Raw genomic sequence first — 24,481 nt, forward strand, 5'->3', positions numbered from 1 at the left:
TTTATTTGCAAAATCTTGAAATTCAGCCATATTTGTACTTTTTATGAAAGGATCCATAAAACTGCTTTTGCCTGTTTACCAGTATTATCAACTGCACTTCCGTTTAAAACAGACATTTTAATATCGGTTTCCGATTACTGAGCAACAACAAATGTAGGCGCTATAAAAGTTGAGAAATGCAAGACTGTCAAAACACTGTGCAACAAAAATTAGTTCGGCTAGATATGCAATAATTACACTCATTCTATAAAGAACCGAAAATAAGATGGAGTTTATTCGGTGACATTAAAAATGTTTTAAAAATTATTTTAAATTTATGAACATAATTAGCGTTCTTTTTGATTTTAAAAACTTTCAAAATTTCTCAACTTAAACTCGAGTATCTATGGTAACTAAGAAATTTTTCGATTTTGCTTCCAAGTTAAGTTTTCTGCTGATGCTTGCAAACGAGTATATGTCTAGGTAAAACGATTTTACTGACAAAAGTTTGATTTTTTTTTATGTTCCATATTACATGGAACATAAAATTCCATAAAGTTCCATTTGATTTTTTTATGTTCCAAAAACTACAAAAATACAGTAGTTTGCAAAATAATTGATAGTATGCTATAAATGTTTTTGTAATTAAATGATTATCACATTTTATAATGAATAATTTTATTTAAATTATTAAGCATCGATTATACTTCACCCTATTAGAGAATCCATTTTCCGATATCCGCATGCCTTCTGTCGTAGGCAAATTGAATAACTCATGATGTACCGAATCACATCGTACGACAGATTAAGAGCTGAAGTACCTTTTTGGAGCCACTGAAACCAACGTCAGCGACTTCACGAGGGGCATGGTCATAGTTGCTCGTGCAACGAGAGCTTCTTGACTGTAAGTAGCGGATATTACTCGTATATCGATGCAAACAGTGTCTGGAGTGGTTACTATGAGATAAAATCATCAACAAGAAGAATAAGTCCGACTGGAAGATGATACTCAGCAATCGTTACTGCAGATGTGTAGTCCAACATGTAAGAATGAGCGAATTTTAAGAATTTTATAAACGGATATTTATGTATTACTACAAAAAGAATATATTACAAAATATATCTGGTAAATGCATCCCTAGTCTCAATTCAAGTGCTCGATATTGCCGCTTACATTTTTAATTATTGAGACTAATCGAGAAACAGAACTACTGGCCAGTTTTTTTTTTTTTTTTTTTGATAAAAAAATCATTTTATGCTCTGATAGAGCCCCAAGGTAACCAGAGCTGCTTACAGCTTCACATAATAGTTTTTTTGGCTGCCAGTAAGCTATCGTCACAATGGCTGTGCACGTTTCTTGAAAGTGTGCTGGTTGAATCTGTCAGTGTGCGAATTTGCGTAAGTCGATCACAGCCAGCCTTTTAATTTGAAAAAAAAAAAAAAAAAAAATCTTTTTTATACTTTAAAGTTCTAATTAAATCAAATTGCGGGCTTTTGAACACAGCCTTTTAAGAAGTCCAATAGTCAAAAGTCTCAGGAATTTATATAAAGGTTTCGAGGAGTCCATTTAATACCAAAACTGTGGCCGATAAGATTATTGCAGAACGCATTCTTGAGAAGACTAGTTACACTTCCATGGAAGTGAGGTGAGCTCTATCTTAAAATGGAGCTCTGCCAGAGATACCTTGTTCACTAAATTCAGAGAAACCATGCTTGGCAACATCCTGGAATATCCTTCTCCCGGTTACCCTAGCAATTTTGAATATCCCACTATTTTCTTTCTCAAAAATATGAATCGATCAAAATTTGCGACGTAAAGCCACACTTTACAGTAACACTTTCATCATGGAGATGAATTTCAATATAAGCATACAGTTGTGTGCCGTGTCATAAAGGGTAGGTATAAGCTTCGTCTGTTAATAACACATTAGTTAGCTAGTCTGGATTTTCAATTAATCTTGATTAAAAAAAAAAAGTTAAAAGCCGAGCACATTCTGTGATTATTCGGAGTTAGCGATTAAACTGATTTTGGATATAACTGTAACGTTTGCCTTATGACTTTTAAAATTGATATTATTGGCACTATAAATACTTAAACTTGATCTTGAAGCAATTTATTGAACAGCTTGGGATATTTCCTCAGCTGTCTCGTCAGCGGTTATTTGCTTATCATTTCTAGGAAAATCATGCATACTTCCCTTATTTAAAGCGTTTTCATGAAGACAATGACATGCTTTAATGGAACATGGACTAATATTCTTTATCTTTCTCTCCTTTCCTTCTTGGGAGTAAAGATTTTTAAGACATTCCCGGAAGAACTCTTTTTATAATAACAAATGATATAACATTTTCTCTAATTTTTAGAATAATTTCAGAGCTGTTAAATGGCGCACAATAATGGTCATTCAATTAAATTATTTACTTTAATTTGTCATTATCATTTCATTGCCCATATTTATTTATTTATAAGCGCCCCTACATAAAATTCTCATTTTAAGAATGTTGCATGATGATTAGCTGACATCTGTTTAAAAAAATGAAATTCATTATGAGAATTATTTTATTCTCATTCTGTACGTAAAACTCCGAAGGTAACATTTGCCCGCTATCGCTAAATTCTTCAATGCCGAATGGAAGGAACCTCATTTCCACCAGCAGACGCTCAGGGAGCTCAGAACAACGAGCCTATACTACTCTCTGGCAATCTAAGAGCCTCTCCTGTATGAGCAGAACAGAAGAATCCGTTTTCAGCGGAATCAGAAATGGCAGCATTGGTTATTGGGAACATGTAATGCTCCCAATACTCCATTGTCAGACGAATTGCACTTCACTGTTTAACACTGCCAGGCATATAAAAGTACGCAGAAAGCCGCAAGAAACAAGGATACACCTCAAATGCTCTTTCTGCAAGTCGCTGGTGGTAGTGTTCTCGTGAGGACTATTTTTAAACAAAAGATTGCATAACATCTCTGTTTATAATCCGGGACGGCCACATAGTCAAAAGAGTTCACTAGACCGAGGAGTAGAAGAAGGTTACTGTATTTTAAGGTAATTCGTACATTTGAAAACGCAGCAAAAGTAACTCTGTTCTTGGACTTGACTACTTGGCTAGGTTAATGGTACTGCACGGACTCGCTTATTATTCTGGAGAGCAGTGTAACTTGAACTTTGCATTTGAACATTACTGCGAACTAGATTCATCCCAGAATTCTGACGTTATACCCGAAAAGCTTCACAACGATAATGTCACTTCAGCGATAAGAGCAACATCTGTTATTATAGGCGCGCCAGCAACTTAGGCCGTATATATGTTATTTCTGTAAACTGCGTGTGTTCCGTAGTCGATTTACCTCTTTGCTGGACAAAAAACTAGAGTTTCTGGAAGTAAAAACCGTGCTGCCCTAGCCTGAGACCAACCAACTCTGTCAGGTTGTGAAAAAGGTCCATAAAATTACCCAGATCATCGACGGGATTCGAACTCAGGTCTTTTCCGCCCCGTATGGGAGAACGGCGATTTTATCAACTGTGCTACTCACGAGGGAAAGTAAAATATGCCATGATTCTCACACTCAGACATGAATTCCATCGATACTCTGTGTGATCATGTGGAAGGAGGAATCCGATATAAGCTCAGTAATCGAGATCTAAAGGTGATTCTCCAATGTGAAAGGAATATTATCACCAGGGATACTTATCTATGCACACTTAGTCAAATCGAAGTCACAGAGGATTTCCTTGCTGTGATCGCCGCTGAAAGTAGAGCTACCTCTTTGTGCTGTTAGGTACGTTTTGAAATAATTTAGTAGGACAGAGTAGTATTACTGTTGAGCAAAAATAAGGTATTAATGCAGTGATAATAATACAGCAGTTTGAAAACTAATTGATACCGCCATTAGAATATGATATTGAGTTACATAATGCAGTGATCAAAGATCATGTATGAATTTATGAGTCAAGCATTTCATTTTTGAAATATTCAAAGTAGTTCATGCATACCGGAAAACTGAATATGCAGTAGAGACGGTTCCAGACCTCTTATTAAAGGAAAATTCTTACCCATTGATAGCGGTTTGAATACCGCTTACACTCAGGAAACTTGAATACTTCGTTCATACTGTTAATGAGCTTATTAAAGAGCGAAAACAAATTGAATCTATTTGCTTCTGAAAAAAATCGATTATCTGAACTCGTCATTCCCCGGCTAGTTCTGATAATTGATTTCCTACTGTATTTTGATAACAGTAATAACAGGTTCATGCTTTTAATGAGAATGAAAAAATCAGACAAAAATGAGAAAAATGAAAACTATTGGTACACACGGAAATCTCACCTTAGCTCCTGTGGAAGAATATGGTTCGTCGAATAGTGACCAGATCTTCGGCTTAATCCTCTGCCACCAGCTTAACGTACCTGCTAAATATTCTTCTTCCATCCCAAACTTCATGGCGATTTCCTCGTCGCTTGGTTTCTCAGTATCTAGATCAAGCCTATCAAGCACAGCAAGTGTTTCTTGCGTGTCACGATGCTGAGTGTAAGTCATCCAGCAACATGGTTCCACTTGGTTGGCATCAAGGCCCCAGAACTCGAGTTCTTCCTCAAACAACGGACCACACACATCGGTAGGATAGTGAAGTTTCCCTGTGCGGTAGTAATTGAGGACTTGACCGAACACTCCTGGATGACGATCAAAAAAGTACTCGTTTAAAACCGGATCGTAATTCGCTAAGGCTTCTGTAAGGCGAGACAACCTAGTGGCTGGAATTTTCTTTAGAGTCGCCTTATAAGTTTCATGACGGATTCCTCCGACATTAAGCACCACTCGATTTTCAGCGTCCAGGTTCATTTCCGCACAGATTCCTGAATTCGGCGTGCTGACGGAATGAAAAGGAGAGCAATGTGAGATCTCCACCTTGGGATGTCTCGTCTTCTGCAGTCCATCATTATGGCTCGGATAAAGGCCAGATCGTCACATCTACCAGATAGAATGGAAATCGTCAAATTCTGGTTACGAAACCTAGACTTAACTATAAACATATTACAAGCAAGCAGTCGACCGACGAAAACTTAATTTAAAAATAGTTTGCATTGCACTCTATGGATATTAATTTATTAATGACTATAGAGTGTAACGCTATACTGTATATATATATTTATTTAATTAACACACTCGCTGAAGCATATTAAACTCTTTATTCACCCTTTGAAATTTAAATGTCAGATTTCAGCAAATACAGTACTTATTAATGTTGACCCATCTAGAATTAGTAGAACAGATCTTTTTGAAAATTTTCTTGAATGTTGTTTAGGTATAAATAAATAAAGTATTATCTTTTCATGACAATCCGAGAGCAGTAATGCTAAAGTCATGAGACCAGTTATCTTTGCGTGGTATGTGTGTGTTTTTGTCTTATTCTCTCATCTTTGGCTTTAAATTATGTGTTAAATTATAGCTTCTTTTGCGGATCGTATTAGGGTATTAAATTTAAAGTTATGTAACTATGTATAAATATAGTGCAAGCGCATCAGAAATACATAGCTATATCTGAATAAATCAGAATATTAGTAAAACGGCATCGTTTTAAGTTATATCTCATATTGTGAATACCTTCACAACGAGTTGCCATGATATTGCACTACTTCACCTAAGGAGAAGACTAATGTTACTTATTCTCAGATGGATACCACCACCCAGACGGCACCGTTTTGAAATATGGTATGGGATAAAGTTCTCTGTTATCTTCATACTATCCCTATTAGATTTAGAAAAGAGATAAAGATGTAGGAGAGGTAGAGGAAGGAAATGCCGTAGAAGGAAGAAAGGGACAGTTGCTCCTTCAACTCACAATCAAAGCTCATATATTCCTCGAATAGGCAACTCTTCCCCAGTAGAGAAGATTGTTGTTACCTATTCGAGGAAACTCAGTGGCCATCAGGCCCCCCAGACGGCACCGTTTCAGGGCTATTTGGCCCTTCTTCGGTGGGTGGGTAGGTAGGTACCCGAGTGATGCAATGATGGCAAAACAGTTATGAAGTATAACTCCACAATATGAGAGATGCCTGATGGTGTATCATGTATTTAGACTCTAAAGCGTTTAGGGCATAAGCCTCAAGCTATGGGAGAGTTTAGTCTTCTCCTTAGGTGGAGCGTTACTTATTCGAAGTAGTGCAATATCATGGCAACTCGTTATGAAGGTATTCACAATATGAGATATAACTTAAAACGATGCCGTTTTTTTTTTTTTTTACTAATATTCTGATTTATTCAGATATAGCTATGTATTTCTGATGCGCTTGCACTATATTTATACATAGTCTAGACTCTCCCATAGCTTGAGGCTTATTCCCTAAACGCTTTAGAGTTATGTAACTAGTATTAGGATTATGTAGAGTTTCCCGTTTTGTTTGCAGAGGACAAATTTTAATATGAAATTTAAAAAAAAAAAAATGTTTACTGAATGTGAAAGCGCCTTATTTAGAGAGTTGCTTAAAGACTATAAAATATTTAATAAAAAATATGGAGATCACACTACAAGCTTTAAAGGTTATTATTATTCTAAAAAGAAACATTTTTTTTTACAAGAGAGAGATTATCAGTCAAACATACTTTAGACCTTAACTAATCTAAGTCCCACACAAAGGTCAGGAGCCAACTTTAAGAAAAACCACAACTTACATAGCACAAAGAGGTGGGGAGGGGGGATGAACTAAAATGTTATCATGTGTTATGGGTAATATGTATAAATTTTGCATATCAATATATCGTACATTCATAAAAATGTAAATTCCACTTCATTTGGAGTATTTAGCTTTTACCTAAAAGAAGCAGTCTCTCTCTGTCTCTCTCTCTCTCTCTCTCTCTACACCTCGACAAGCCTATCGTCGAAAAATTAGTCTCACTAATGCTGATTTAGCAAAATTAATTGGATTATATAAAAATTATGATCGGTTTGATCTTGCCCATTGCAGAATGGTTGGCGTGCACATTCAGTGTTATACACACTGTGTTTAAACTCGTCATGTGTCTGACTCTACTCCGGGACGGTCACCCAGGATAAGAGGACACAACGTGTTTGTCCTCTGATCCCATGTGACCATGTCGGGGTATATAAACAGAGAAATTTGTTTATTTAAATTGAGGTTTTATCTATCTAATAAAATTATAATTTGAAGGCTGGTCATTTAATTTACGAATAATAGCGCCACCGTACAACCACTCAAGTTTCAGCGAACTGGTAGTTGACAAGAGAGTGTATGTCCAAGAATACGCTGACACAGTTGTAAACTTTGACACTTCATCTAGTAGTTGTAAAGTGGCCTTAAGTTACGTTCTGTTAGCGTGAATTGTTTTGTTAGCTGCATAATGGACGATTTGAAGACTAAGCACCGTCTTGTTATTCGCTATCCTGTGGAATGGGTGTTACAGAGACTGTGAGGGAAATGTCAAAGATTTACGAAGACAAGTATTTGAATAAAACTGCGATTTTAAAGTGGCATGGCACATTAAAGTAGGTCAGGAATCTGTAGTCACAACGACCGCTCTGAAACGCTTATGAAGAAATAACTTCCGGGGGTACTTATATGCAGTGCTGTAGTCGTAAAGTCAGCAGAAGGCATACTCTGTGGATGTTACGTAGGCAGAGAGTATACTGTGCTTATTGATGGAATTCCAGAGGGTATACAGCCCAGCAAATATTTTAATAATACTTGTATTTTGCAAGTCTTTCAAAAACCAGAAGGTATACGCTATTCGCCTAAAAAAATCTAGAAGGTATACTACTTATATGAATAGGGTTCATCGGAGGCAGGTGTGTATACTGCGAAGGAGATTTCGAAAAGAAGACTGCACCTGTAGACCTCAATGACGAAATTAAAATTAAGATAGATCCATTCCACGAAATGAATCAACTAATCAACCTGTGTATAAAAGTTCTAATATGTTAATAATGTTCTTAAGCGGCATCGTATAGATAAAGTCAACGTGGAACAGGAATAATGGCATTCACTGGTGAATTCCATCATGTTCTACGTGTAAATGTTGCCGACTTGAGATATACAGAGTGGCCATAATTTAAGTATCTCTATTCAGAGCTCTCTGTAGCTCTAACTAATAAGCGGAATGGTACCAAAATTAGTAAGTAAGCTATTCAAGACATGGGGAGAAGGATTTCGTGAAACAAAAAAAAAAAAAAAAAGTTCCAAAATCTGCCGATAGGGAATAATATGGCGCTGTACAAAAGGAAAGACATGACAAAGTACCAACAAATAAATAACTAAGACCTTAATGAAACGTTAATGAAATTACAAATTTTTATTTGTGCTCTTTGCAAAAAAACAGAAAGAAACAACTAAACTGCCAGAGGAAATGGTTTCACAGCTCCAAACTCAGAGTTTACTCCCGATGATCGCTGATGGTGGAGTTGGTTTTCGATGTGATTACCATTGTTCTGGACCAGAAATTGCATTCGATGCACAGTAGGCTCCACTGCGGAATGCAACATCTCTGGAGTAATCTTCCGCGCATGATGCGTTACATTGTCCTTTAAGACAGCCAAGGTTAGGGACACTTCCTCGATAGACATTGGCCTTGAGGTGACCTCACAGCCAAAATTCACACGATGTAAGGTCAGGTGAACGTGGTGGCCATGCAATGGGAAACTGATGACTCTTTCTGCAGTAAAGTTAAGCCGGAAAAGCTGCTGTATTGGTCGTGCGATATGAGGAGGAGCCCCATCTTGCATAAAAATAGTCTCATACAGGCATCCTCTTTGCTGCAATTGAGGAATAATGGTAACAGTAAACTTACAGAATACGCTTGCGATGTTCGCGTTGTGACTTTATAGCTCTCTGCTGCTGGGAAAATTAAATTAACTCAGATTTATGTAAGTTTTCTACTCTCTTAGGTGCCTTATTTTTTAGTTTGGATTTAAAACTTTAGTGAAATTCAGTTTCTTTCTCTTTTTTTGCAAAGTGCACAAATAAAAATTTGTAATTTCATTAAGGTTTGTCTTAGTTATTTATTTGTTGGTACTTTGTCATGTCTTTCCTCTTGTACAGCGCCATATTATTCCCTATCGGCAGATTTTGGAACGAATTTTTTTACTGCGGGATCCTTCTCCCCATGCCTTGAATAGTTTGCTTACTAATTTTAGTGCCATTCCGCTTATTACTTAAGAGCTACAGAGAGCTCTGAATAGGGATACTTAAATTATTGCCACTCTACTTACCCTATTATTAAAAATCGGGACCTTGTGGTGGCTATTTTAACTGAAATGTTATTGCTATATCTATTAACCTACGCGCAGCGGTTCCCAACGGGGGGGGGGGGGGTTTGCGAACCTGTTCAACCCATTCACTTAGTATCGGGAATATGTTGAAAAGTTGAAACAAAATACTTGTTTACATTAAACTTGAACTTCTGTAGATTGTAATTTTCAGGAAATACGTATGAAGGAAGGTTGCTCCAGAAAACAGAAGTTGAATTAATAAACGAGGAAGAAGAAAAGTTGGTTCCGTGAATTTGAACTTGGACAGCAAAATGATGTTGACTGGTTGCGGCACGTGTTCGGACTGCTTTGAAAGAGAGAGCGGAAATTATAGAAGCCAATTCAGAAGAACAGTGCCATGCAAGTATCTATAGAAAACGCATGAAACAGAAAGTCTATGAGAGAGAGAGTGGAGAGACTGTTTTTTTTTTTTTTTTGTTAGTTGTTGGCGCATCGGCTTCTGTGCCATAATGCACCTCCCAAGGTTTTTGCACTAGTCTGATTCAAGCCCGAGGCGGGATTAGAACCCGCGATCTTTGGGTTGCCAGGCACTTTACCCACGCGGCTAGCCCGGTCTTCAAGAGAGACTCTTTTAGAGATGAGACATGAATTAGCCTAACTGCCCTCTTTTGAATGGACTCTAGAAGCCTGAGAGAGGTTTTGGGGGCACCGCTCCAGATGTGAGAACAATATTCCATGGTCGGACGGATCTACAGTCAACAACTGTTTGGAAGAAAAGTAACACCGAGAGCGAAAGAGAAAAGCCAGTTTATTAGATAATGTGCTTTATGCCAAGAGAGAGATTAGAAGTCAAGGTAATCCCCAAGATCTTTCCTAGAAATTGGAGCGTCATCTAAGATAAGCATAGGAGCAGAAGAATCCTTTTTGTGAGATATAAGACAGGACTGTGTTTTAGAAGGATTGAAATTAAGTTATCTTTGCCCCACTGGAGAATTATCTGGAGATCAGTATTTAAGGATTTGGTAGTGGATACTCGAGAAGTTTAAACTGTTTGAGCAGGGCAAGGTTTCTCAAACTGGAAGGTGGAATGCAATGTGCTATCGTCAGCAAAACTATGGATGGGATTTCCGGCAATGGAAGAAGGTCATTAATATACAAGAGGAAAAGAGCGGGAGAAAGAACTGAACCTTGGGGAACACCAGCATCAGTGGACAAGTAAAAGACAGAGCCGTCTACCGTCACCTGCAGTGAGCAGTTAGAGAGAAAATTGGATATCCCGTTACAAAGGACAGCTGGAAAATCATAGAATAGAATCTTATTTAGAAGACCTTTAAACACGACCAAAAGCCTTTGAAATGTCAAGAGAAATGGCTTGAGTTTCACTAAACTTTTCCATCGAATTTTTCTATAGATGGGTAACATAAGCCAGAATATTGATATATTCTGGTTTGATAAATAATATTTATCAATACCAGTGGAACGACACTGACGGAATCCATACTGGCGATCGTTGATCAGATGAAATATTTCCAAGTAGTTTTAAGAGTTGACGGTTAATTGATTTCTCCATTGCTTTGGAAAGAGTAGAAGTAATCGCAATGGGACGATAATTGGATGGGAGGGATTTGTCACCCTTTTTAGGAACTGGCTGGATATGAACAAATTTCCAAGAAGAAGAAAAAACACCTTTGGAATAAGAAAGTGAAAAAAGACGACACAAAACAGGAGTGAGCACAGATTTAGAGAATAAGTGGAGAAATACCATCAGGACCTGGAGTTTTCATAGCATCAGATTCATCAAAATCCTTCTGACATCTTTTTGACGGAAGCCCACAGGAGGCATTGTATGGAGTGTGCTGGGAATGGTTTGAGGTGATTTACCAAGATCATCAATACATGAGTTGGAACTAAAATAGAATGCTGCAAGGTCAACTTTATCTTTGGCTGATGTGGCAACAGAACCATCTGGTTTTGTCAGAGGTGGGAACAGAGATGTGCAAAAATTGCGGCCAATAGCTTTGACAAGAGACCAGAATGCTCAGCTACCATTTGGACTAAAAGAAAGTTTTCTACTCTTAGCCTGTTCGAAATCTAGTTTGGACTTATTAATAACTACTTTACAAAGTATAAATAATATTTAATAATTTTTATTGTTAAACAGTGTTGCTTATAAAAAAACGTAGTATTGGAAATATTTTATAATAAAAATTTAGAAATGTTATACGATTTCAGAGAATATAGGCTTAGTGGTTCGCATTAAAAATATTATGTTGAAAGTGGTTTGCGATAAAAAAATATTTCATTGAAAGGGGTTCGAGAGTCAAAGGTTGGGAACCGCTGACCTACAGGTAAAGAGCTAAAGAGCTTTTTCTGGTAAATAATGAATGAATAGGTGGTGAAGGTGGTGAGTTTATTCCAATTCTAGTTCCGCTTTGAACTTTACCAAACTCTCTGCCTCAACCACTGTGGAAGGAAATTTATTCCAGTAATCTACAACGCGCTGCCCGAAAATAAACTGCAAGGCATCCAACCTTCTGTTACTCCCCAAAATACAACTTATTTTCTAGAAGCTCCGTTTTTCTTCAAGCGTGACCTTCAGACGTGAAGGAAACTCCTTAGTGCGTGGTTCTCATATTTCGGAAGCCCTTCGCTCCCAAGAAATACCTGGGCATTGTGCTATCAAAAAAAAAAAAAAAAACCATAAAAGCAAAGACTTTTATAAATAAATATTCATTTATTGCAAATACAGCAAGCCCATCACAGAACTAGGCTAGGGACATATATTCAGTACAAAGGAGACAAATATAAAAACAAATACGTAACCGAATTCATATATACATTAACGATAAATATGAATTACTGTATAATGATAAAAATATATGTATTGCAGAACGTCACATTTGGCTCTCAGATGCATTTACTGGGTTGTGTTTTTATTTCTCATCATTTGATTGGAAATATGACTCCTGTAGGCTTCAGAGTTGAGTAACCTCTTACAATCAATGTTGTGATCATTTATGAGGTGTAGGGATGCATTGGGGAACATCCTGTCCATTTGTTTTAGTCTGGAGAGTTTGGATTTGAATTGTTGTTGGTTTCTTGAATTTTATCTGTTAGTGGGAGCTATTATGTTGGCTAAGTTTGGTGAATCGCTTGCATTCTTAACTTTAATGTAAATTAACTTTGCAAGAAGCATGATCCTACCATTGTTTAGCATATAATGGCCTTTAGTTGCCGTTGCGCCGTAAAACCTCCAACAACAACAACAAGCATGACTCCAGACTCGTTGATCATCTTTTGCAAAGGCTTTGTGTTTAAATTTTAAAAGAGCTGTTGCCTGGATATTGTATGGGGAAAACGAAGTTTACTATTCAGCCATATAAGAACCCAGTACTCTAGGGCAAGGAATTTCTTGACGGTAACTTGAGAAACACCAGACCAGATTTCGGAGGCATAAGAAAGAATGGGAAAGATGAATCTCTGATCATGATTTATGACTTTTTTTGTGTTTGTGTGTCTTCAATCGCTGGTGTTTCTTGCTTGATTAGCCATTTCGCTTTTTAAATTTATTTAGCAACATATAAATAGTGAGAATTAAAAGAAAGTTTTTTGTCAAAAACCACTCCTAGATCTTTGTGAGCATGTACATTTGGAATTGAAACATCTGCAATTTTAATTTCTATGTGGTTTGGTTGTTTCTGTAAGGAATGTTATTTGAACAGATTTGTTTGCATTTATAGTCAGATTAACATTCTTCAGATACATGATGATTCCGCACATCTGTAAATTCGCATCATGCAAACGAGGTGAAGGGATGCATTGGGACGCACCTTGCAAATGTCATCACAGGCTTTGGAAATAATAAAAAAACTTTAAATCATCGGCATAGGCCAGCAGATTTCGATTTTCTTGCAGAAAATCCAAAGTGGCTGTAGAAAATCCAGAAGTGGTTGTAGAGATGCTGAAAATATAGATCTGGAGAGAACGCCTCCTTGAAGAATGCCTGTTGTGGTTCTAGCGAGAATATTATCGGTATTAGTGGGGAAGATGAGATTTCTGTGATTTAGGCTGTATTGTAGATAGAATATAACCGTTGTGTCAATGAGGAAATGATTTTTAGTATTTCAATGGCTTTCTTGTGATCAATGTTGTCGAAAGCAAATTTGATGTGTAAGTAAAAGACATCGCATTGTGCTTTATCTTGAAACGCAGTTTGGATGCACACAATGTTGTCAGCTAGGCTTGTTGTGGAGCCCATCCTCTAGGACCAAAATGCATGTTGACCAGGTGCATTAGCGAAGATCGCATCCTGAAGGTATGGCAGCGTGATCTTATCAATAATTTTAGTGATTATTGACGAAACAGCAATTGTACGATAGCCTGTACGGTTATTACTACTAGCTTGTTTTGGAATCAGCGTAATTATGAAAGTCTTCCATAGTTTTGGAAGGAATGACTGGGAAATGCACCTGGAAATAATATGAACTAAAGAATAAATTATGAGTATACTGGACAGTTTAATAATAAAACTAGGGATGCTGTCAGGGCCTTCACTACTATCAAGTCGTAATTGGTTAATTTGCTAAACTGTATCCTTGTTTACAAGTTGGTTGATTAGCAGGGTTTGACTAGGAGGCATTTCATGCTGCACGCTGTTTGCTTGTTTATAAGAATTCTTTAAATATGTTTTGCATATCTTCAGTACAGATGTCAAAATTGCATATTTCCATATTGAATTTTATCTATTACAAAACCTGATCATGATGTAAGGTAGCTCTTTTTTTTAGAAGAAAGTGCTCTTTTATTATGCTTTGAGCGTGAACATTCAAGTGTGCTGATGAAGTGCCGTACTTCTTCCACTGCTTGTAGCATTTTTGCTTCCTTTGAAAGTATGGTTTTAAAGAAAGAATGGGATTTGAACCATGGTTTTGATTGAAAAGAAAGTCTTACAAGTTTGGATGCCGACTCTGTTTTTAATTTATTCAACCATTTTATTAGTAGAAAGGTGGCGTCCTGAATAGGTATATTTTTGAGAGAATCCCATGGGTAATATTTCAATAGCAGCAAAAACTTTTCTTTCTGAAGGAATTTAATTGATGATATTCTTCTGGTGATTTCCAGGGGAGGCTAGGATTCCCGCAGCATATTGCTGCTTGCAGTTCTATACTTTTGTGGTCAGATCTAAATGTAATGTTTCTGCTAAGTTTTTCTTGAAGTAGAAGATTACAGTATACAAGATCAAGCGCTTGATTTACTTCTAGTAACAGTGACGTTGATTTTTTTTTTAGTTTCTAGAACTAATAAGGAGTCGGACAGCAACTTCATTTGTAAATTATATATGGGCAAGGGGAGATTAAAGTCGACCATTATAATTATGTTAGATTGAGGCTTATGAACAGTAGTGATCCAGGTTATTACTTCATTAATGATATTATCAGTAGGTCCAGGCGGAATATAAATATAAATTTGAAGCAGTGAATCTTTAACTTAGATAAGAAGCGAAATTCCTTCAAAGTTATAGGAACAGGAGTTGTAGGTGTTAATAACTTTTTAATGTTGGTTTTTAAAATAATTGCTGACCCTCCACATCTTCTCTTAATCCTAAATGTCATATATGGCATATAGTTGATTTTTTGGGTAGAAAAACATCCTGAAGTGGTTCCTGCATTCTCGTTTCAACTAAACAAATGATGTCACCAAAAGTGCAATAAGCGTAGACGGTTTATTTTTTACACTTCTTACATTCTGAAGAAAAATGCTGAGATGAACGTAGGTGTTAGGATATTCGCAAGCAGATGTGTTAGGTGGAAGGATAAATGATGGACTTGATGCGAACCAGGCGCCTGATATTCTCTAGCTACTCAGACAGTTCAACAGATTGAGAGTTAGACGTTAACTTCTCATTAAAGTTGTTGACCAAACCTCGAATAGTTCCATAAAATGGCATAACGAGTAGACCATTCGTGCAGATATCATGATGTAGATACTTTTGTATGTAAGAACCAAGAGCACTTCGTTTCTGCACATCCACCATATGCCCATTCATTCCTTCAGTCAGCGCACAGCAACAATGTCCAGTGCTTCAGCTCAATTAGCGGTATACGGATAGCATATGTGATATGTATGGAAAAAAAATAACTAGGGGGCTTCGCCTCTTGCTCGCCAACCCCCGCGCTAGGACCGATGGAGTATGTCAAATCTTTTCTACGTAAAATACACACCCGGCGAAAGCCACTGATCGATATCTAATCAGGAAATCATCTATGTAATTATTTACCTGTGCATTTGCACCATGTAATCCGCATCCCTATTCTCCCATTGGCCACCCCACCACACGACATTCTCAAGGTGGAATAAATATTACTATGTAATTATTTACCTGCGTTCACATAGGTCACTTAGGAAATGGCCTTTCGCTTCGGGTTTCATAATGCATGAGGAATATTATTGTATCCGAAAGAGTAGAACTAAAATATTTACAAAATACTAAACAAATATACAAACTATATCGGGTCCCTTTATCAGCTAACATTACAGTGGAACAACAAATGATGCTGGGCGTGGTCATGTATTAGACAGTGAAGCACGTGCACAAAATTGGTGAACATTATGGAGGCAGTTGCCTTTAAATGGAAGACAACAATGTAATTATTTGCCTGCGCATTTGTAGTGACATAATTGCACCATCCTCTTGTGCCATTGGCTCGAAGACCGACCGGGCTAGCCGGGTGGGTAAAGTGCCTGCCTGGCAACCCAAAGGGCGCGGGTTCGATTCCCGCCTCGGGCTTGGATCAGTGTACTGCAAAAACCTTGGGAGGTGCATTATGGCCACAGAAGCCTATGCGCCAACAAATACAAAAAAAAAAAAAAAAAAAAAATTGGCTCGAATAAATATCACTAGGAGAAAAACTTTTTTAATGTATAAATAGATAATTTCTGGATTTTAGTGAAATTTGGGAAGGCTCAACAAATCGTTTTAAAAGAGCCAAATGTAAAATAATATGAAAATCCATTAACTGAGAGTTGAGTTATTACGTGGGGATGGAAAAAGAAATAATTGCCAGATTTCTATTAGTCCAACTTTAATGAAATTTGAGATGAACGCGCAAGTCTTTGTAAGAAAGTTAAATACAAAAGTTTTATTAAAATTCGTGTACTGGGAGTTGAGTTATTACATGCAGACAGACGGATAAAGAAATAATAATTGTTGGGTTTTTATTGGTCCAATTTTAAAGAAATTTGGGCAGCAGGAAAAATATTTCTTAACGAGGAAAATGAGAAAAAAGAGAATGTTGCTATTGCAAATAGTGGTAATTCTGATGCACTGGGAGAGTATTATATTAGAATGCACTTTTTTAAATGTAGGACTACCTTGAAGTTAAAAGCATCTCTTTTATTATATATGTTAATCGCAGTATGAGGGCTGTTGATATTAATGTCCAGGTCTAAGTAATTAGCTGAAGAGTCATTGTTATTTGTTCTCTCCAGAGTAAGTTCTGGAGGATAAATACCAGAAAAGTCCTGTATAAATGTAGGGTAGTTGATTACTAACAAGCCATCTATATATCTGTACATCATTATCTGAGGGTAGGGAGGTCTCAGACCAGTATAGATATGGGTTAGCTAAGACACAGCTAGCGGGGCTACCCATAGGGGTGCCTTTGGTTTGCAAGTATACAGTTTTGCCATCAAATATATAATTATCGGAAATGCAGAGGTTTATGAGATTGTTCCAATACACAGAATTACAACTAATGTGTTTATAGTTATTGTAAATTTCATTCATGACTGATTTTAAGTTGGTTAGGTCTATGCTGGTGAATAGACTATTGAAGGCAAACGTTTGAACATGAGTGATGATGTTGCCATTATTTAGAGAATTAATAACTGGTATATATTGTTATTAATTATTCTGCTATCAGGAAGGATGTCCATAATAGGTTTAAGTAATAGTTCTAAAGTTTTGCCAGGCTTATGAGCGTAACTGTACTTTCAAGAAGTGATGAACCTGAAACTTGGAGGATTTTTGTGGAACTTAGGTATGAAATAAATATAAGGAAATTTGTAATTATTAATGCTAATTTTTAATTTCTTACTGAAAGCAATTAATTTCTTAGTAATTATACTGCTGTTATTGGAGATGGATTGTAGGTGGCACTTGAATTTTTGTTCTGCGTGTAATGTTTGGAAATAAAAGGCTTTACAGATAATGGCATAGTTACAGGAGGCTTTATCCACTGGAGTGATGACAAAATGTTTGTGCAGATCTGCCAATTGTTTTAATTTGGAAAAATGGAATTTTAACCTAGTAGATGGCTGCACATGTGGCATAGATGACTTATATTGATGTAGTATCTCAAATAGTGCAGAATTAATCCATAATTGGAATTTCTTACCTTCATAACATCCCCATTCACAGGGAATGTTATGAAGGCAAGAAAGCTTAAAACAGAAGTTGAGAAAATCTTGATAACTGTTTTCTGAAAAGTGTGAAGCTGATTTTAGAGTTTAACCTGTATTTGAAGCCATAAGACATGATTCTTAGTTCCTGGTTTGGTATAATATTTAGGTTGCCCGTTATGATATGACCAAAGTGTGAACAAAAGGTTGGAAGTTTGGCTGATGGCAAATACATCCCTGAAAAACGGGCTCAAGATCAAATTTATCCATGTTATATTGGCTAGATGTTTATAATTACAGGCTATGAGTCCAAATAGTTTATCATATCTGAATCAAGATATAATGTTCAAATTCTGGCAGCCAGCAGGAAGTAGGTCAGCCAATTTATTAATGCAGTTGTTAATGTTGAAGTTGTCCAAGCTTGCGTTGCATTTAAATATGATAGTAGTGTTATCTTGGCTATTCAGATTGATGCTGGATTTTAATTTACATTTACAGATATCTGTTATTAGGTGAAGTAAGTGTTCAGATGTGAAATTAAAGGTGAGGATGAACCTGTAAAGGGCCTTTAGGATGCTATGTTTAGTACAAAATAGCAGATTATGAATCATCTGTACATTAAACTGACTGTTGTCCCATTCAGAGATGGTTTGTTGAAAGTCACACAGCTTGTATTTATGCGTAGAAAAAATGGTACTATTGGGTTTGTGTTTCCTATAAGGTCTGGATTTACCAATGCTTTTGACTTGGAATTTGTCGTATGTAATTTTAAGATGTTATACGTCTGCTCATTTTTTTTTTTTTTTGTCTGCTACATCATAACAGAAACAGAGGCCTTGCTTATTGCTGTGTTTCCTTTGGTTTTGGCTGCTGGCCCTTTATGACGGAGTTAAAATCTTAGGACCTACAGCACTAAGTACCATTTATATAATTTTATTTAAAATTTTTATGTAATCTGCTTTTAGTTTTCAGGAAATTTTAGTTTTTTCCATTGTTGCTACACCTGACAGGTCAGCACCCCTACCCATACACTTATCTAATCCCATTGCCTATATATATATATATATATTTTAATCACAACTCTTATATAAAAGAGACGTCACAGTTTTCCCCCCCCCACACCCTTCCCCATTTTTTTCTGAGTACTGACTGACTATGGAGAGCCACTTTTTTTTTTTTTTTTTTTCCTTTAGTAGTATTATTTCGTGATAACGTACGCACGAGCTACCAACAATAACACTCGTAATATGTCTGGCCATGTTCTTTTATCTCAATAATTGTGCTCCTTTCTTCTCCGGAGTCTTCCGAAAGAACGCGAGCCTTAACTACCTAAGTTCATGAGTCATTTTGGAACATTGGAATCCATCCTATGGTATTCATGAATGATTTTTTTTCCTCTGACAGAAGTGTTGGGGCCTGAATTAACCCTATAGGATAAGTTGGGCATAGTCAAGTTATGAATATGAAAAGAGTAATTTTACGCTCTAAGTGAAGTAGACAATTGAAGGGTTGATTATTTCGCTCTTTTTCATCCTCATAAACTTACTCGAGCGTATTTCTTCCATTACTGGGATATCAACACACTTTTTATTTCGCACGGAACAGGAGAAACTCCAATTACAATGCATAAATGACAATATTAAAGTCAATCAGAAAGAAAAAATTCGAAAGTTAGCTTTTTTTTTTTTTTTTTTTTTCAGGAATAAATTTCTGTAACTTTAGGAAGGGTTCTAATCATCAAAAGCTTAGTGATATAGTAACATTAAGTTAATGGTCTCGAAAGTCGTAGTTAAATATGCTATTTGGTATCGAGCGAATTTTGTTTTGGAGCATTCCTCTTATAATTATAAAGATAATATACCATATAGCAATCCCTCTTTTAACATTATTTCACATTATGTTCTTTATTATACGATTTTTCTGTTAGGAAATACAGTATTTTCACTTAATGCAGAACGCCTAGAATTATGCAGTTTGCTCAGCAGGGGAACCAATTTATTGGCAGCTGCTGTTCGGTGATTATTATAATTATATTTGTAATTTTTATTGTTGGCATAAGCACCCCTGATTGTCAGTAATTCCAGTTATATCCGAATAAAATATTCTAATTTGGTTACGGAATCATTTCTTTAATTGCGTTCCCGTTTTATACGGCGGCACTAATGTTGCCAGTTCTCTGAGGTGTAAACGCAACGGACTTTATTGACTTATTAACTAATGCTAAAAATTGCCATTCTAAGAAACCAAAGCCATATGCATGTGAATAGGGAAAATTATGGAAATTATTTCATTATGAAAAATCATTGGATTATATCATTCGAATGATTTATAGTTATGCCTATCAGTAGCTGCATCAGATCATTTTATATCTAATCGATAAACATTTTTCATTACTTATCATGTAATTATTAATTATATACTTTTACAGCACATAATTTTCAGTCATTGTAGTCATTCACAGGCTAAAGGAATTCTCATTGTTATCCATGACACATGAAACTCATATATAAACTTTCCCAACTGTTAAATATTTGTTCCTTGCTGTTTAACAGGAAGAATATACAGAACACGTCATCGTGCGTGCATTTATAAAGCTGACACTTTGGGATTAATGGGATTCTGGTTTCTGTAACCGTTTCTTAACACACTCTTCTCGTTGCCATGGGCACCAAAACTGTTATAATTTCCAGTGCTTCTTTTTTCCGAACAGGAAAAGACGACACAAATTCCACAACTTCCTCAAGTGTTAGAGTATATTTACATTAAGAAGGCTGATGTGTTAGAGAAAGTGCTAAGGAAGCAGTCGTGGAGAGTGATGTGTTTATTTTGTCTTGAGTCTCCAAGGGGGTGGCGTAACACGAGACAAACCAGCACACGAAGGGATCTTTACGATTCCGTGTTTAAAGACAAAAATAGTATTCTAATAAAACTTCCTATCTGAACAAAGACCCTTAGTATGTATGAGATGCACCTTTACCTAGTTTAACCAAGGTCTGCTTATACAGGAGGCTTACTCTTAACTTTGCTTGTTTTTATTAGACACATGAAGACGTCATGGAAAACAGTGACGGTACTGCTGGTTTGCTCTTTTAACCTTAGAAGGCAACGAAGACATCCACTATTGCATACCGGTTTGTTTTTCTGCCTCTTTTCATTGAGGTTGCTCACTGTTTCTCTGTCTGCTAACATAAAGAAAATGTATGTGCTTTATGTGCGGGTTTCGTTCTCTGTGTGAAGTCAATACAGATAATTACTTTTAAAGTAACCAGCCCTTCCCAACTGTGTACATTGTTTCTAAAATTGTTGCGATACTAGCAGAAAAAGAAACTGATTACAGATTAGATTTTAACAAATCGTAGCCAATTTATAGCAACTGAATCCATCTTTAACCAATTTATAGCAATTGCATCCAACGATAGAAATATTTTCCATTCTTCCTTCAGAATAGTTTTTAATTGAGCAAGATATTTACCTCCATGGACGAGTCCTCGTACATCTATCCAGCTCTTTATAATTGAGTCATATTTGAACAGGTTATCAGCGTCACATTTTCCTAGTTGTTTCCTCTCCACATCCGCAGAGAACTTTGTGACAAAGGGATATTGTTGGAAAATGTAAGGTTAAGCATCGCATTATTGTTGGAAGAACAACATTGTCAAGGATGTTAGAATACTGCTCCTTCTGCAAGGTACCACCACCACAGAACTAGCAGTCTAGTGCCCTGCCAAGAAAACAGTCTCGCCGTCATATTACTACAACCGTGCTTCACATTTCAGACGGTATAATCCTTTCAAATGGTCTCACTGAAACCCATCAACAGGGATTCAGTAAGTTGTATCCCACAACGTACTGAATTCCTTTTGATGGGCCGCTCTGTGTAGTACCTCTGACTCCTGTACGTTCTAGGACCTCTTGTGACTCTTTCATAACTTTTGGCTTGGTTGTCTCTGGCAATACCAACTATTTGGAGATCTCTTGTGCTAACATTAAATATCTTTGTTATTTCAAGAGACTGTTTTTACTGATGTTATTTTTTCTTTATCAACTGCTTTCAATTGCGTACGGCGTTCCAAATGGACAGTTTCGGAACGCTCAGGTGCTCCGAAACGACCCTGAGTCCTGTCATATGGTATCCCATAAGCCATTTCCGCGTTATACCCCACTTTTCCGCCACTGAAAATCTTGGTAAGTTTTTGATCTGATTTAATCAGATCAAAAAGAAAAGAAATTAAAAAAAAAATTATCATCATTCCAACGATTCTACAGTTCGACTGAACTGAAAAAATAAAATAATTTTTTTTGCAAAGCTGATTGGAAAATAATTGATAGATGGATCGATGTTTAGCTACTTTACCGAGTATAAGGATGTTAAAATTGACTAACAAGTTCCATCTGGCTCTCTCTACATTCAGAATAAACACTGTCAAATAATACACATTCAGGTATAGTTAGAGAAATTATTAATAAAGTTATGGCCAAAGAATAGCGTGGTGGAAAGTTTAGAGCTGCTGGTAACAAACCTAGTCAGAGTATTTTAAATTTTAATAAATAAAGTCAAACGTAGTAAAAGAGCGAGTGTCTTTGCTCAATTCATACAAAGTTTGCATTGAAATCAAACAGTTTTTGGAATTATGTCAAAAAACAATTCCAAAAACTAATGATGAAATTAAGCTGTGGTAATAGAATAATCACCGCTGATTCCACATTAGTTAGATTCATTTGCGTCATTTTTGTCACTATTCTCAGCGATAGCTATGCTAATAATACTTGAACTGCTAAATATCTAAGAAACATCCCTGTTTCTTCTCTCCGAAACATTGAATTTTCATTGAACAAATTCAAAAACAAACAAACAAAAAAAAAAAACCCTCAAGATCATATGGCATAACAATCATGTTTCGAAAGAGAAATAAGCAGGTTCTCCATGAAATAACTATGAAAAAATTGAAAATATACAGAAATCAGGAATTCCTGATTATGTCGCTACACGATTTTCTCGTTGCCAGGATCTATTGTGTCATTGAAAACATAAAATCAAAAATATTCACTCCTCCTAGTAGTATTCTTCAAGGATCATATTTAGGGTTATTACTATTTAGCATTTTCGTTGATATTAACATAATCTGTTATATTCTCCCAGTACATATCTCAATGTCTGTAAACAATGTTAAGGTTTTCTTCAACGTCAACAGACCATTGAACGGAGATGGTATTCAGTTCATTTCTATTAAGTAAAATAGTCTAGAGACAACGGGATTTCCATTAATCCAATTAATATTTACTCTATCATTTTCACAGACCTAAGCAGAAATTAAATATCCTAAAAGCTATCACACCGATGAAGCCGACATCAAGAATGTTGATTCATTAAGGAGCTAGGCATTACTCACCAACAAAAGGACAGTTTAGCACATATACAGGGTGATTCAAAAGTTTCCATACTTAGGGAATAATGTTTATTTTTTTTTTGTTTTTAGGTACCCTTCTAAAATGCCTTTGTCTAAAGAAGAGCATATAAAAATCATTTTCATGGCCAGATCAGAAAGCTGTTGCAATGGAATTTAACAGGAGACATGATAAGCACATGATTCACGACACCGTTGCTAAATTCATTGAGAAGTTCAGAAAGATTGGAAGTGTTACTGACCAACGGAGAAGTGGTCGTCCACGAACATCCATCTATGAAGGCACAACCGGCATGGTGCTGGCAGCGTTAGCAGAGTCCCCAAAAAAGCACACGACGGTTGTCTGCAGAAAGCAGTGTCAGCCAATCGAGTATTGTCCTCATAATGAAAAAGTACAAATGGCATCCATACAAAATACAAATGTTGCAGCATCTTAGTGAAGACAACCCGGATAGAATTTTGCGAATGAGCATAGTATTTAGGTTAAGACGCCACCGGTGGTCTCCCACATCTGCGCCATCAGTACTCTTGTGAATGCCAGAAGTGTGTGTGTGGCATGTTGTATGTCCAGGTAATCATAGCAGGGTACTTCTTAATCTTGTCGGCCAGGTACTTTAGATGAGGGTGAAAGGTGAGCTTCATAGCAATAAGTATTCCCGAGCATTTGACTTCCGGATAAAGCCTTACCGAAATATTGTCTATTTTAATTACTGGTGGTCTAGTTAGCTGCAGTGTTCTTTTAAGCAATATTGATTTAGTTTTCTCACCAGAGATAACCAGCCAATGAGTAGCTGCTCACATCTGAAGCCTTGAAAGGGCACTGTTAGCGCGAATGGGCAGTAAACAAATTGGACGGTGACGCAAACTTCTCATCTGGGATTTTGTTTACTGATGAAGCCAATTTTTACGTTAATGGAGTTAATCGCCAAACCCTACGTTATTGGAATAGTACCAACCCGCACTGGATGAGTCCCTTAAAGATGCAAGGTGTGGGAAAACTGATGGATGGTGCGGGATATGGGGAAACAAAATTGTCAGACCTGTTTTCTTTGACACTAATCTGAATGCTGAAATGTATCTAAATGTGCTGCAAGGTACGATCATGCCGTCCCTGCTAAACGAGAACCGAGAATTTCCTGCATATTTTCAGCAAAACGGGGCACTACCCCATTACGGTATCTGCGTGCGCCAATGGTTGGATCAGCAGTTTCCTGGATTGATCGCTGTGGTCCCATGGAGTGGTCTCCGAGGTCCTCAGACATCAGCCCATTCGATTTTAATTTGCGGGGGCCCTTGAAGGCCATGGTGTACCAGGAAAAGATACAAAACATGAATCACTAAAGGAACGCATTAGAAATGCAATTTCGCACAACACCAGATATATTAACTCGAGTTGACCACGAGTAGGAGAGACGCATCCGTATGTGTTTTTAAAGGAATAGCAACCATGTAGGGCATGTTTTGTGAATAAAG

The 24,481-nt window shown here is 36.7% G+C and overlaps 1 protein-coding gene across 2 annotated transcripts in view; it reads right to left on the reverse strand.

Annotated features, from left to right (window-relative positions):
* The window catches only part of LOC150085481 (potassium voltage-gated channel protein Shaw-like), a 193,065-nt gene that overhangs the window by 96,723 nt on the left and 71,861 nt on the right, over window positions 1–24,481 (reverse strand). For both annotated transcript variants that reach the window (XM_090373287.1, XM_090373288.1), the window contains exon 2: window positions 4,310–4,951. In XM_090373287.1, the coding sequence (XP_090229413.1) occupies window positions 4,310–4,822 (513 nt within the window). In that variant the 5' untranslated portion in view covers window positions 4,823–4,951. The remainder of the gene's footprint in view (window positions 1–4,309; window positions 4,952–24,481) is intronic.

This window comes from Mastigoproctus giganteus, chromosome 5 (assembly GCF_048544385.1).
Source record: "Mastigoproctus giganteus isolate SK-2022 chromosome 5, ASM4854438v1, whole genome shotgun sequence".
NCBI classification, from domain to species: Eukaryota; Metazoa; Arthropoda; class Arachnida; order Uropygi; family Thelyphonidae; genus Mastigoproctus; species Mastigoproctus giganteus.